This window comes from Mustela nivalis (genome assembly GCF_964662115.1).
Source record: "Mustela nivalis genome assembly, chromosome: 2".
NCBI lineage: Eukaryota > Metazoa > Chordata > Mammalia > Carnivora > Mustelidae > Mustela > Mustela nivalis.
The window spans coordinates 20,058,783-20,075,081 of record NC_139021.1 but is presented as its reverse complement, the minus strand read 5'-3'; the positions used below and the strand labels follow the sequence as shown (position 1 = coordinate 20,075,081).

General features: G+C 39.2%; 1 protein-coding gene and 1 long non-coding RNA gene across 4 annotated transcripts in view; one reads left to right on the top strand and one right to left on the bottom strand.

The window, feature by feature from the left end:
- COLEC10 (collectin subfamily member 10) overlaps positions 1 to 4,184 on the top strand; it is a 70,385-nt gene extending 66,201 nt beyond the window's left edge. For all 3 annotated transcript variants that reach the window (XM_082721619.1, XM_082721621.1, XM_082721620.1), the window contains one exon: positions 1,497 to 4,184. In XM_082721619.1, the coding sequence (XP_082577745.1) occupies positions 1,497 to 1,888 (392 nt within the window). In that variant the 3' untranslated portion in view covers positions 1,889 to 4,184. The remainder of the gene's footprint in view (positions 1 to 1,496) is intronic.
- Positions 1 to 16,299, bottom strand: part of LOC309860093 — a 52,700-nt gene that overhangs the window by 19,723 nt on the left and 16,678 nt on the right. The gene's annotated exons all lie outside the window — the stretch shown is intronic.

Here is a 16,299-nt window from a genome sequence, read left to right as displayed (position 1 = left end):
GTGTGTATCACGATTACCCTGAGGCTTAGAGAAATTACCTATCCCATAGATACAGAGCTAATTAACAGATCAGGGATTCAAATACTGGTTTCACTGATGGCTCTAGCCTCAAAACACCTCAACAGAGCATTGTGTTTCTCTGAATTGTGCAACTTCCCACATTAGCCATTTTTGTTACCCCTTCCCATTTCCCCATTGTAGTTAACAGTGAAGCCCTTCAGGTGGGCTACGTATTCTCTTCTGAGACAGGATGAATGAGGAATCTATTGTAGTTGCAGTTGAAATTGGTCTTCTTTTATTGTATTTTTATTTATTGTAACCCAGCTATGTTTGTTGTACATTATTAGAAACAGACATAAGTCATCTTGCGTTCTTCACCTTGTAATACTCTTAATTATAACTCTGGTTATAATTAGTACTGAGATGCCATCTTTGACATGACTCGGATTCTCATGAAGAAAACCAGACCCTAGAGGTTCCACACAGAGCAGTAGTTTTTGACATTTATTGTGTGGTCACGGATTTCTTGGTAAATTTTTATTTTTAGACCCAAAGAAATATATGTAGATCCCATCAAAACCTAAAGCACATTTAACATATTATGAGCTCAGGATGACTCTGGGTCCCCAATTCTGTCCTGAAGATTTTTCAGTAGCTCAGTACTTCGTGTATGTGGAGTGAACATGGACAAGCTCAGTCTAGGTACATGTTAGTAGCCCAGGAATTCAACCCACATGGGACAAATTTCTATGTTATTCCTATGTCTATTCAATAAGCATTTGCCATCCAAAGCACTTTTGTGGGCTCTGAGGCTACAGAGTGGTAATGACATGGTCCTTTTTCCTCAAGACATTCATAGTTTAGTATGTGAGGCATGCAGACCAACAATTAGATTAAAATGTGTTGAGTGATGCAAAAGAGGATGAGGAGGGAGCTGTGGAAACATGGGGGAGTGTACGCAAGAGCCCCATGCCTGTCCAGAGACATTGGGAAGGTTCTTATGGGAGAAAATACTTCCTCTGGGATCTAAATGGCAAGTAGGAGTTTTCCAGGTAAAGCAGTGAGAAGACTTTCCAAGTATGGACATGGAAGAGAGAAGGGCTTGTTCTTGGGACGCTAAGTATGGCAAAGCTTAAAGTAGTATGGGAGAAGAGTCTGAGAGGAGTTGTGCGGCAAGACATAGAGCATACGTTTGTTATGGTATAACAAAGCATACCTTTGTTAAAACATAGCAAACCTTTGTTAAAATAGTCTCCTCTTCACAACTGTGTGAGGAGTTGAGGAGGAAGGACGGGGAAGACAAATGGCAGGACTTCGTTCTCCATTTGATAACTACAGAAGTGATGAAAATATTTAACTAGTGCCTACCTCATACTAGGGACTTGCAAAATAATTGTTGAACATCGAATAAGTGAAGTTAGAGCCAGCAATATTATATCCTTGCCTTTTCTTTTTTTGAGATGCCTAATCATGCTCATCTTTTCCTCTCTGCAAAGTCATAGCAGGGATTAGGGAAACTGAGGAGAAATTCTACTACATCGTGCAGGAAGAGAAGAACTATAGGGAATCCCTGACCCACTGCCGGATCCGGGGTGGGATGCTGGCCATGCCAAAGGACGAAGCTGCCAACACACTCATCGCTGACTATGTGGCCAAGAGTGGCTTTTTCCGGGTGTTCATCGGGGTGAATGACCTTGAGAAGGAGGGACAGTATGTGTTCACAGACAACACTCCCCTGCAGAACTACAGCAACTGGAGAGAGGGGGAGCCCAGTGACCCCTACGGTCATGAGGACTGTGTGGAAATGCTGAGTTCAGGCAGATGGAATGACACAGAGTGCCATCTTACCATGTACTTTGTCTGTGAGTTTGTCAAGAAGAAAAAGTAACTCTGCTCATGCTACCCATTTGTTACTTCTCTGTGACTGTCACTGCAGTTATTTTTATACATCCTTTTCTTTCTAATTACGCCAAATTCATTCTGACTCAAGACAAGTAGAAAACGCTGAGCTGGGGTTTGGAACCCCATTGACACGGTCTTCTTTGATGATTTTGAACATTTTCATACACAGTATATGATCAAGCCAATAGCTCACCAAGTTCCATGGATCCACAGAGAGAGTTTGAATTACTAGTTGTGCAGGATGTGGTTGTCTATGTGTCAAATGAAATGTTCTCTTGCTATTCGCTCTGCTGCCTCTCCCTAGATCCTGAAATCACTGTCTATTTAGCCTGGAGGATAATTGGATAGTTGGTTGGTGATGATTAGGCTAACTTACCCTTGCTCAAAGCCAGACCTATGAGAAGGCCTTCTGTTAGGAATGCAGAGATATTGTCTGTCTTTGAAGCCAAGAGTCTCTGTTCTTTGACTGGTCACTCACCAGGGCTATAGTCACACTTGAAAGGTCCTCCCGTTTGCACAGATATAAAAGGACTTCAACCCCAAACCTCTATTGAGAAACTTCTGGTCTGTGACCCATTCCAGACCATATGGAATCACACAGACAACTTCCGTGCTTCTAATTCATTATGGCCTTCAATGAGGTTTACCAAGGATTTGCCACGGCCTCTTTCTATAGGCCCACAACTGCATCCCAGGGCTCTAAGTTTTAATTCTGATTTGTGGAAAGGGAAAGATTAGAAATTGAAAAAGAGAGCGAGAGGGAGGATTTTTTCCAAACACTATTATCTATAATCTTCTTGTTAAGTTGCCCCTTGCTACTAATATGGCCCCATCATTCTTTGTCTTGAGTTTAGCCTTATCAATTTTTCTCCCCTTAGGCATAGGGAATGAAGGAAGGAGTTTGTGAAACTTTCAGAAAACTCTAGAAGCTTCAAGATGCTACCAATGTCAAGTCACCATGTTCTCTCCTCCTTGCCTCTAATATATCACTTATGGTGACATTTCATGGGAGGCCTTTTACTTTCTGTATTCATATGTTGTAAAGAACCCATACCAGGGATGCTGTTTGTAGTACTCTGACATCACATGTATGTGGCAGGTGTGGAGTTTGGAACATGCCTCTGACTCACACTTATCAAATGTTAAAATTCTACATTTTACCATTTTACATTGTAAACTTGATCTACAATCAAAACTCAAAGCACCTTTCATTTCAAATTTGAAAATCATATACAGGGAAAGATAGAGTTCAACAGAACTCTAGATTTTCCCCTTAAAAATTGCTGCTCCGGTTATAGTTTGTGACATATGATTACACAGTTTAAAATGCTGGCAAATGGTTAATGAAATAAGAGAAACAGATCAACAACATATGTTCACCTTAAACCATCTGTTCATGATTGCACCCATGACTAACTGGTTATGAGATAAGATTTAATTAGGTTATTTCTGTGGGTTTGTCCTGAGCCACAAACTCAGGTCCTACAGGGGCCATACAAGATGACATAAATAAATCAAATTGAATGGATGGGGACCCTAGTACTGAACACAACTTATTCTAAAGGAACTAGCTTCCCTCCTCTCCACTCCCACACCAGCCCCCTGCACTGTTATGTTTGCTGTAAAGGACCCAGTATCACTATGTGCCTTGATATTTCAAGAGAAGTCAGAAAGCTGGAACTTGATGATATATATTCATATTTTTAAATATTGGCAACTAGTTAGTCTTCAGCTCAAGTTTTAAGTCACACAAAATAGTCTGCTAGGCCGAAAAAAGGGAGGGGGGAGTTTTCATTTCTCATCTCTAGGGAAAAGTCCTGAAGGTTCTAACCATGTCAAATGTCATGAGGATACCGTGACATCAAAGTCAAGGTCTCCCATTGATATTTCAGTCAATTCAGCTTAATTACAGGAATTTGTTCAATGTTTGTCATTTGTCAGGCTAATAAACTAGTTACACACTCAGATTTTTGAGAACGTGGCCTATGATATGTTGAAGGCAAGTCAGTTTAATAAGAATTACAAAGCAGAACACTATAACAAAGCCAGTAACCTTGGGTGGAATGCAAGCCAGTCAAGACCATGAGGAACAAGAACCTAGGAATGGCTGGAGAAAGAGAAAGGGATAAGAGGAAAGAAGAGAAGGGATGGACATCAATCATTGCCTAGAGGCATGTAGCAATGGGATCCCTGTTCTGATCTGTTCTGGGTGGCCAAAGCATGAATATTTATTGTGTGTACTCTAAGTACTATTATTATCATTATTAAAGCATTTCTTGTAATGACTCATCTTTGCTGCCAGTGCTTCCAAGAGAAGATAACAGAGTATCTAAGGCACCACACACCTGATTAGATTTACTAAAATTTTGTGAAGCCCTTTGTGCTTTATAAATATCCTCACACATCTTTTCTCATTTGATCCTGATAAACTTCGTGTAGGAAGGGAATGTGTTCCTACTGCTGCCATTTTCCCAACGAGAATACTGAGAGCCAAGGGAGCTAAGCAATTTACCAAAGTTGACTCATTTGGGATAAAAGTAGACTCCAGCCTGCTGATCAAAACTACCAAGCCAGTGTTCTTTCCAGCCTGTTTGTTGTTCATTAAATAGAAGCTCATCCATGATTCTCTCATGATAGCAGCAACTCAACTAATCTCTCTTGATTACTTTCCAAAGCTAAGCATTAGAGTCAATTAACAAAGATACGGTGCATTTGGAAACTTACAAATTTCGTGCTCCCTGGTTTGTTTCTGAATTCGTTAATGTCTAAACCTGGCATGAATGTTGGGGAGGTGACTTAGTAAAGCCTTACTAGTTCTGCAGATAGCTACAGATACAGGGAAAGCAAAACAGATATATGAAAATTGAGTTTTGCTCAAAATAAAAATGGGGAAATAATTCTTTTGCCCCATGAAATTCATGAGCATTCTCTTAAATAATTAGCATTTAAAATCAATTTTATTCTCCAAAAGTTGAATTTATACTTGACTTTTCAGGGATATACCTGTGTACCTCTCAAGACTGCATAAAGTTTCCAAGGGAAGAAAATTTTAAAAATATATTTACAACCTCACTTCCCAAAGCAACACATTCCATGATGAGGTAAGAAATATCTTTTGTCCAGAGTTATTGCTCAAACACTGTGGAACAGTGCATACCCAGTGTTGAGACAGATATAACAGACATTCATTACACTTTGGACAACTCACCCATAAAAACTGGTGGTACTTAAAAAAATATCTCTCTCTATATATGCATATATATATATATATATATATATGTATTACTGCTTAGATCTATATTAACCATATATGGGCTGATTTATTATTAACCAACTAATTTTCACCTTTCTGGATTGCATAATTTGAAAAAAATAAGATATTTTGTTGACTAGGAAAGATTAATTAAATAGCAGTATCCACTGCATTATTAAGAGATTGAGACTGAAAATTTGCAGGTATTCTTTCTAATAAGAAAATTATAATGATAAGATTCCATGCAGTACCGTGCAGCTGTAAGCATATCACTTTAAAAATCTAGATTTGGTGTCATGATGTTGTCAATTCCAGTGCCAACTGTGCCACTTACCAGCCCTATTAGGGGAATGAACCTTGTTTTCCTCATCTGTATGATTCCTCCACACAGAGTACTGGGACAATTAAAGATATAACATGTAATGAGTTAAGAAACAGGGTACCAACCAGACATATTACATGGGGTAATAAAACTTAACCATTACTACCAGCTACCTGTTGAAAAGAAACAAGTCATATTTTAAGATACAGGGTTCCCCCTATTCTTGAAAGTAGAGCATTCTATGAAACCTTTACTAACTGAAATGGTGTGAAGCTAAGAAATGATTACCATTAATTTATATGGAACACTTTTTAGTATCCCCACCACCACCCCCAAAATCACCTCTCTTAGGCTTTCCTGATACCTTAGGCTACATGTTGCTAAAGATGCATGAAATAAGTCAAGATAAAGCCCAGATATCCACAGACACAGATCAGAGCTCTGGCAGTTGATGCCAGACCGGGAGTGTGGGTCCCAGGGAAGGAGTTTGGTGGGGCAGCTGTGGTTGCTTGGGGTACAGCTGCCTTTATCAGGGCTGCTGCCAAACCAACACTGAATCCTGTGTTCATTTTGGGGCTTTTCCCCATAAAAGTAAAAATTCTCTTCAGATGTCTTTCAGTTAATGAGAGCCGGTTCCAAGGCAGGTCTTTCATGAAAGCAAAATGGCATCATGCAAACTTACACACACAAAGATGACTTAAGGGACAAACTGTACATATCTAGCACATAACACTCTATGTATGTATATATGAATGGGCTGTACATGTGTCTTTGTGTGTGTAAATACAGACAGGTCACTTTTCTCATCCTCATTTCTAGATAAAATTCTTACCTTCAGGGCAGGGAATACATCTGCTGAAAGTTGCACTGCTGGTTGGAATTAGCATTGAGATTGATTCTGAAACTATTTCTACTTTTGGTTGATTCTAAACCCATTCCTACTTTTCCTAAGATGCAGTTCATCTGAACCCATGCTTATCACATAAAAAGTATTTTTTAAAACTTAAAAATGAAACCTATCAACTTGCACCAGCTTGAGGTTGTAAGACCTTCATATTCTAGCTGGTAAAATTTGAGGGGCAAAAAAGAAGGAAGATGAAAGGAGAGGAACCATTTACCACAGATATTGGATACACAGATCTTTTTATGAATATAGGCATTTCTCTCACTGCACTCCTAATAGTCATGTAATTTATATTTGAACATTTTTGGCAATTTACTAACCCCATTAGCGAAATTTTCCTGATGGTGAACTAAAATAGGTTTCCTTCTAATTTCCACTCATTGTCCCTGTTCTGATCTCTGCTGTTTATAACTCTGAGAGCTCTGGCCCAGAGACAAGCTGGAGCAGTCTCTGAGTGGAAGTACGGGCCTGGGCAAGGAGAACTGTCCTTGCTACGGCACTGACTACTGAGATGGAAACCCAGTTTTTTGGCCTTTTTTTTTTTTTTTTAAGATTTTATTTATTTATTTTTCAGAAAGAGAGAGAGAGAACACAAGCAGGGGGAGAAGCAGGCAGAGGGAGAAGCAGGCTCCCTACTGAGCAGGGAGAGCTCTATGCAGGACTCAATCCTAGAACTCCGAATCATGATCTGTGCCAAAGGCAGTCACTTAACCGGCTGAGCACTCCAAGCATCCCAAATATCCAATTTTATATGTCTCGAAACCTAGAGGGTATGCCTCATATCCAATGAATTCAAATTTTGTTGGTAATGTATGAGATGCACAGAGGTAGAGGATGAATGGTATTCAAAGTTATCTGGGGGCATCTCAATCATAAAAAATTGATTTATTAGGAATTTATATGGTAGACAGGGTTCAACCCCCCAGAGAGGAGGTTGTTAAAAGGTAGATGGTTTGACAAAACTTCATTGAGAGGGCTCAGGGCAGGTGTCCAGTGCTAATGGGAGAGTGAAGTCAAAATCAGAGTCCACGTGCATAAAGCCTACAGGAGGAGCAATTGGCTTGGGCGGATAGAAGAGTTCATTAATTCATTAAATGCAGTTGTGGAGCATCAGACATGTGTTAAGTGGTACCATGATAAGGGCTAATACACAATGGAAGTGAAGACAAATCAGATTTCTAGACTCGTGGGCAGAACTCCCCTCAGGCTCACTGAACATCAAGCCTACCATGCTGAGGCCCCAAATGTATTCCATTATCATGAATAGAATACATAAACCTGTCCTATTTTTGTATGTACTTCCTCTTCAACATAACACCTCTTCAAAGATACATTGAGATAAGTTGGACAAGGAAATTTTTTTTTTTTTTGGTAACAGTACCACATTACCCTTTCTCAAAGAGCAACATAGACACCTCTCTTTGAATACATTTACACATTGAGTCACTTTGATATGAGCAAAAAGTTCTTATATCAATGTGCATATTCACCCACACCATTTTCTAGCAGAGATAGAATGTATCCTTGTGGTTGTGCACAGATGAGCATCGACACCTCGTAAATATTCTCTTATTTTTTTCTGGCGACCTACACCAGACAGTCAGTGAAACCCAGATTTGCCATACATTGTCATTTTCATAGTAAAGTAAGAATAGACAGGAAGAAGGGAGAAGTAAGTCAGCCATTTTACAATTTGTTAAAATGGGAGTACAGCCACCCCAAATTAACCACCATGTTGGCCTCTGCATTTCAGAGATAATGGAGAATAATGTGTGTCCATACAATTTTAGAGCCATATAACACTTTGGCATGTGTAGTTTTTTCACTTTATAACCCTTAAGCAAAATAATGTGTTATTAGTTAAAACTTATTCTTTGTGTAAACCTAGCTGTTGGTTCTTTGGGAGAGGGAAGGGAAATAAAGACCTGAGGACTATCTAAATCAAATCCTGCATATATTGATAGAATGTAAGCCCCAGGAAAAAGTACTCATAAGCATTCCCATGATGTGTGAAAAGCCCAGGAAGGCACAGGAGCATTTTCTAAATCTTAAGAAAATAAGGTAAAAAGAGATGTAATTGCAAACATGTTTAACTTAAATCCAATAAAGTCTAGATGGATATTTTTAATATGTATAGTGAGCATAACATAGAATTATGGAAGACTCTTCCCATAGCGGATCATAATTTCACATGGATATTTCCTAAATCAACTTGGAGAAGGTAATTCTGAAGAAGGCTACCAGGAGAAACATACAGGTTTTATAATTGGATGCTTTCTGGCAATGTTTATGTTTAAAAACATTTTTTCCCCAATTTCCTGTTTTGTATGATCTTAGCTTTGAACTTCTCAATCTTGGTGCTTTTCAGGGACACAACCTCCAGGATGGGTGAGGATTTCTGTACTGGCACTTATGAGCACTGTAATTATCTCTTCCATAGAATAAGGATATTCTCTTTGCCCTAAAGGACCTTAGGACTTAAAGAACAGAGTGGACAAACACAAGAAGCTATTTCTAATTTTGGTCTTGACATCAGAGAAAAAGGAGGCAAGTTGATAAATCTAAAAATACATATTGAGACATTAAGATAAAATATCAAAGAGCACAGTTTTTAAAGAAGCTTGAAAATACTCTTTCTGGGTTTCCTAACACCAAACACCTATGCATAGAGAGAGTTTATAAAAAGAATATGGAAGGAAGTAAATATATATATAATTTGTATCCCCACCTTTGAAAGTACAAAAGAAAAAAATAGCTAAGCTCTTCTTTTTTCAGATACTCTCTTATTGGGAATGGGATGGGGCATGATAGTACTGCTTCTTTTTCAAAATGTGTCACAAGTTGCCCTCATTCCTACATTTTCACAAATTCAGTAGCTTTATATACACTAATGCTCTTGCCTCACTGATTCATACTCTTATGAAATATCGAGATAATATTTACAGAGTGAAATTATACACAGTAAGGAATGTATTCCTCTGATCACCACAAACAAGCCTGCAGATCCATATGGACAAAAATTACATGATATTTGGGTCATATTATGCAAACTCCTTATACTAGAAATGCTTACTGTTATATTATCTACAAATACTCCTAAATGATTTAGTATGCTTGGGATTCTAAAACATCCCTGCATTTAACATAATCCCTATTTCAGGGGAATTCCTAGCCATGGTTGTTGGAAAGTATCTTCACCCTTTTCTTAAAAATAATTATCACATAGATATTGGGATTAAAACACCTTAGTTTCTTTACTCTTTTTTAAAAAAAGATTTTATTTATTTATTTGACAGAATGAGATCACAAGTAGGCAGAGAGGCAGGCAGAGAGAGAGAGGAGGAAGCAGGCTCCCTGCTGAGCAGAGATCCCGATGTGGGACTCAATCCCAGGACCTTGAGATCATGACCTGAGCTGAAGGCAGAAGCTTAACCCACTGAGCCACCCAGGCACCCCAGTTCCTTTACTCTTAATATGGTTTCTTCACTGGCACCAGTGATGATGAATTTGTTGACATGAAGTCATACCGGAACTTAGCCTAAATCTCAGGAGTATGATGTAGGCAGAAGTCAAAATAGAGTTGGGTTGATGAAGAAACATGCTGTAAGAAGGTAGAGATGGTATATATAGTAACTTTCAATACACAGAATTCCAGAAAATAGACCATTTTTTAAGGTGCCATGTGAGAAGTATATTTAAGTTAAAACCATGGGATTTAACAGGAAAGGAAAGTCATACCTTGTGATCGAAGAAAATATTTTTAGAAAGCTTACTATAAAGGAGAGTTGATGAATACCCAACTTTTGTATAAACAGGAACAGGACTGGAGGAGATTATGCTGAGTGAAATAGATCAAGCAGAGAAAGTCAATTATCATATGGTTTCACTTATTTGTGGAGCATAAGGTATAACACGGAGGACATTAGGAGAAGGGAAAAAAAAGTGAATTGGGGTAGATCAGAGGGGGAGATGAAGCATGAGAGACTGTGGACTCTCAGAAACGAACAAGGTTTTGGAAGGGGAGAGGGAAAAGTTGACTTGGTGGTGGGTATTAAGGAGGGCACGGATTGTATGGAGCACTGGGTGTGGTGCATAAACAATGAATCTTGGGACGCTGAAAAAATAAAATAAAATAAAAAACTAAAGAACAGTTGAAGCAATAAGAGCAAGAGTGGTGGTTGGACACGGTCAATCAAATAATGGGAATAACTGATATAACTTGAGTGTAATGCTAAGCATTTGACATGTGGTTTTAATTTAAGCCACAAAACAGCGCTATGTGGTACAGACTACTATTATCTCTTTTTCCTACAAGTAAATTGGGGCACAAAGATTAAATTCACCCTGCTGGGATTTCAAGGCAGACTATCCAGTCCAGTGTTGGCATTATTAACCACTGCACTATTCGGTCTCATCATAGAATAATGGGCACATTTGGAAGGTCCAGAGTTTCTGTCTTGCTACTTACATTCTGTGTGGCTGCTCACAACTCACTTAAGTTTTCTGACCTTGTTATCTGCGTGTGCATATATGCACATACGTGCATAATGGATGCATGGAAAACAGGGAAAACTGTACAAAAACATGACTGTTTCACAAGACCTCCATCAGTCATGAACAGTTTGGAAACTTAGGAACATTGCATTCATTCTCCAAAAGGAATAAATAGATATTTCAAGAATTCTGAAGACAGCTCCTTTTTTTTTTTTCCTGTCCCTTAAGAAGGCAAGGAAAAATACTGCCTCACATAAAGGAGGAGATCCTAATAGAGATAGAGTGTTCCAGGGGGATCTGGTTGAAAATACTTGAAGTCAAACATGAAGTTTCTGAAAAGAACCTTGAGAAGCAATTGCTCTGACTGAGAGAAGGAAAAATGACATAATCAGGGTCCTCTGGGCTGAAGTGGTATGATCCTGGGATGAAGAATGACAGGAAGATGGAGAGCACAGGATCCTCCTACAGGACACGGCCAGTCCCTCTGGAGGAAAGCATAGCCTATGGGTGCCAGGTCGTAAGGACGTCAAGTCCTCTGTTGAGATTTATGAAGACATTCAGGTCTCTCTGCTGTAGAGATAGTATTCTCAACTGGATGAACAACTCCCCAGAACTTTTAAATGACTCCTATTTTCCACTCTTATTATTGTGAAGTATGTAACAGGATATGTTGTTTTTATTTCATTTTAAGAATGAAATATCAAGTATTCTACAATGGCAACAATTTTTTATCTTTTGCAGGTATACAATCACTTAAGACTTATATCCAATCCTATCTCCCACTCTCACAGTCCTATAGAATAGAGTCACAAATTCAAGACATAATATATTACCCCACATAGATGTTTGATGAGTACATACTCTTCGTACTGTGACTTCTGCCATCTTTTTAAGCCCCTCCTTTTGATGCCCACTTCTGGGTGCATACCTCCAAATGTACACATGTGCTGTAAGTTTCTACAACTGGTTCATCCCTCTGATTTGTGTATTTTGCGCATATGTATCATTCCCTCTTGTCTGTGAAGCAACCTCTCATTCATCCAGTGAAATGAAGTTTATGATCTCAGTTTCCCAAAGGCCCTCAGGGCTCCTCCCTCTGATCCGTAAACATAGCTCTACATGTTTCTGTCATGACATTTTCCGAGGACAGGCATTAAAGGCAAAGGCAAAATGTCTAGAATTTAAGAAGTAACCGGTGCATGCTTGTTCAATAACTACCTCATAAGTGGCGAATCTAGGAATAGAATTCAAGGTGTCCTAGTGTCCCCTGGTCCTATTACATTCAGGGCAACCCTCTAGAAGCAAAAGGTGACTTAATCAAGGTCATGACAGGAGAGAGATGGCACACATAAATGAGGTAATTGAGCAGAGTAGAAAGGGAAACCTTATATAAAAGTATAAGCAGAATTTAGGGCAACCATCAAGGAGTCATGACACATGTAGGACAACAAGTGCACAACCTGTAGGGTAGTGTTAGCAGGCCTAGAGCTACCTGATGGGACCTACCACCTTAGCAGTGAGGGAACAACCTACTACTGTGATCCCAGGGAAGCCAGGAGGTCATTAGCTGATTAATATCTCCCACTGCTCTCTGTTCTTCTACAAGTGCTTCCCATTGTCCAGTCCCAACTGGAAGCCAAAAGGGAAAAGGCCCAGTTGTTGGAAACTGTAAAATTCAACCTCCTGAGGCTTCCAACATGGTGGAGCCAGACAGAGTTGGAACTGAAGGTCAAATAAAGATATTCAGCTCAGAGAGTGGAGTCCAAACTCTCTCCTTCAGCAAGCAGAGTCTCATGATGGCTTATTACGGATTCTGGGAACAAGGATGAGATGAAGTTGGAAGAGCTTCAATATTAGAAAGGCAACAAACAACGGACAGCCAGGATTAATAAGGACAGTCCTAATAAAGCATCAGAGTGAAGAAGAAGGCAGAATGGTGGAAATCATATATGAGGTAATGGGACAGGAACCCAGAATTGAACAGGAGAGTTTTCATGAAAAATTGGAGTGGCCAAGAGAAATTCTCTAAAACAACATTGTCAGTCATAGTGCCTTTTTCCAAAATATATGTAGATTTATTCATAGATGAAGAAGGGGCTGGTGGATCTGCAGAACCAGTTTTGGCAGATACAAAGAGGGCTAAGGCATGACTCCTAACTTTAGGAACTCTAAATTTCTAAATCCAAACGAGCCAGACATAATTGAAGAGTGCTGCCATCCCTTGGCATATCCTAGCATCTCGGGCCTGTCGGGTCTCTCCTATGACCCAAATCCTCAGAACTATTTTTGAAGATTTCCACAAGACTCTGAAATTCCTTGACATCATAGCCATCTGCTTATGAAGTAGAGATATATATGTATATGTTCATATACAACATATAATATAATAAGAAAATGAATTACTAATATATACCAGTCAATCATTAATCAAATCATTATAATCATTAATTAATATCATTATTAATTATATATTAATTATAACAACATACAGTTATATGTGTTATAATTAGAAACATAAATATAATTATGATAATTATAATTGAGCCTAATTATACCATATATAATTATATTCTTATATTGTTCAAAAAAATTGCCAGTAAGTTGGGTTTTTTTAATGTCTATTTGAATTCTAATAAAAATCTCCGTACCTAAGACATGACTCAAGATTTTACTTTCAATCATAATCAACTCAACCTAGAGAAAGGCCATTTGGAAAAGTCCTGGTTACTTTAGAACTGTATCTCCCTGTTCCTTCTGTACCACCAGTTCTTGTAGATTCCCTTTTATGCTGCTTCAGCCCAGAATCTTTTAATGGGAAGAAACAGAAGCTCAACTCAGACTAACAGGGAAAGAGAGGTGGAAACACAGGGCCACAGCTGGACTGTGGCTTATCTGGACCTGGGCCCCGAGATGGCTCCCTCCCCTGGGTTCTCTCTGTTGGACCCCTTTCTATAGACTCATAGGATAGGAAAGATGATCAGCTGTAAACCCAGACCCCATCCTTCCACTTCACCAACTCCAGAAAAAATAGGGTGTGCCCCTCTGTCTGGGACACAGTGTCCTGTTGTTGCCCCCAAGTAGTGCAGTCTTGATCTTGTGCCACCGCTGTGGTGGGAGAAAGGGCAAGATGGGGACAGGTAGGGGGCGAGTCATGATTTCAAGAGCTCATGGAACTGCTTTCTCTGTGCCTTTCTTTTTCTATCTTTCTGTCCATACATCCACCCATTTACCTACCTATAAACAAATACACCTTTGTTTAGAGTAGTAGCATTTTGAATTATGCCAACTTGAATTGAACTGAAGGTTTAAAGAGAGAAAGGGAATAAATGAAAAAGGATAAACAGCACAGGCGTGCTGTTTCTCCACCTTCATCCTGCCAGGAGACATTACACATCCTAATTACTTGGAACACTTACCCCTTAGAAATCCCAGGCCTGAATTTTGCTCTTCTTTCCAGTGGCCTAAGACCACCAAGATTTCAGATCTAAATATCAAGAAGCACGAAAGAAAACCCATTTTCTTAAATTGCAAGATGCCTCCTACATCCATCCTACCCTCTGTTCCCTCTCACCTCCCAGCTCCTCGTGTAACTCAGACTGGCAAACTCGTCCCTGCCAAGTGATTCAGACCCTGGGAACTGAAGCCTGTTGATGAGGAAAAAATAAATTTATTTGTAGTTCTAGATCTTATCTCAAAAATTCATCTACATGTTACAATCTAATCTTCAGTGCAATGTGTTGTTTTTAATGTGAAACAATGTATCTACCAGTCATCTAAGTAAAAATGGCTGTGGAAAAATACAGCCATATTACTTCTTTGCAGGGCACCTCCCCATCCCCAGCACACTGCTCTGAATACCCAAATCCAACAGGCAAGGTTCTGCTTACTCCCTCACAAAGAAATTAAACTTGGGTAGGCCCATGGGGGTAGAACTGCCAGCCAAAAATCAATCCTGTTGTTCTAATGTCACTTTCATATTCACTGAAATTTCAGTTTCCCTAAGTGATTTGACAATTAGTAGAAATTTCCCAAATGAGGAATTAGCAATTATAGTTTTTCCAAAAGAAATGGCCATGATATATTTGTAATTATTGTAATGTGATGGTGATTTGACTGTTACATTTTTTTTAATCAGGTTGGCATTTTTGAGATGGAAAGGGCTTTTTTGAATGATTTAAAACAAGATATTGCTGTGAAATTGACACATTGTACCTGGCAATAAGACAGGGCCAGCAGCCAAGCTGAGGACGTAAAGTTGTTCAGGCTGCAAGAATAAGTGCGTGTGCCCTTTTGTTCTGCTGACCCACCAGTCTCGTTCCACTCCTAGGGGTGATGGATTTGACCATTGTTCTCTCCCACCCCTGCTTCTCTCTGCAGGAAAGTTCTTCCTTCTTCCTCTTGGTCCTTGGACACAATCTGATGTGGATCTTAGGGACCACACCTTCTTCTGGGGGTTTATAACCTTTGAAGTCTGATTCTTTCTTGAGTGTCTCCTAAAATCTCATCTTTAATTAGCTGGCATCGTCTAACACAGCAAGACCCCAGTTTCCAGAATCTATTCTTTTTCAATTCTACCTAATGCTAGGCAGCTGTTTTCTGACTTTTTTTTTTTTTTAAGTAATAACCTTGTCAAGGCAGCCAGCAGTAGCCAGTAGGCACATGTTTTCTTATCAAATTCATACACTTCTAAAAGTACAAGTTAAAGATATTTACTCTGTCTCCCAAGTTACTAAAGGCAACAGTTTTGGGGCTGCAGTTTTAAGCACAGTATAAAACAGATAGCTAGTTTCTTATATGTCTTCATCTCTCATATTGACTCTATTGTTGCCTAACAACGAAGCCAATGCCATATAGTATTTTACTTTAAAGCAATTTGATTCAAAAGAAATTTAAAATATCTTTGTTAGCTCACACTAAGCTACATCTGAATAAATGTTCCCTTAAATCGTAATAGTTTAATGCCATCAAAATTTATTTCTTGTTCCTGTCACAGTTGAAAAGGGGTTGGGCAGCCCTTTGCCATCTCATAGTGATCCCTCTGGAGCCACTGGCTTCCTAAGTTGTCGGAGCGGAGCTGGAGAACTGCATCAGGTGATTTCAAAGGCCAAACCTGGAAGGGGGTTCCATCATTATTGTCTACATTGCTAAGGTCAGAACTCAGTTATTGGGCTCCATCTAGTTGCAAGCTAATCTAGGAAATGCAGCCTTTCTGTGGGATCTGAAAGAGGAGGTATAGTAAATACATAAACTTTTCTTGGCTATTGGCGACTACAAGCTGATGGTTAAGGCTATAGTTTCTGATTCACCATGTACTGGCCATTGAGCAGGTTGCTTAACCTCCATGTGCTGCTGTTTCCTTCTTTGTAAAAGGAGGGTAATAAAGGGATAACTACATGTGGAGTCATAAGTTTTTAAGTTTTTATG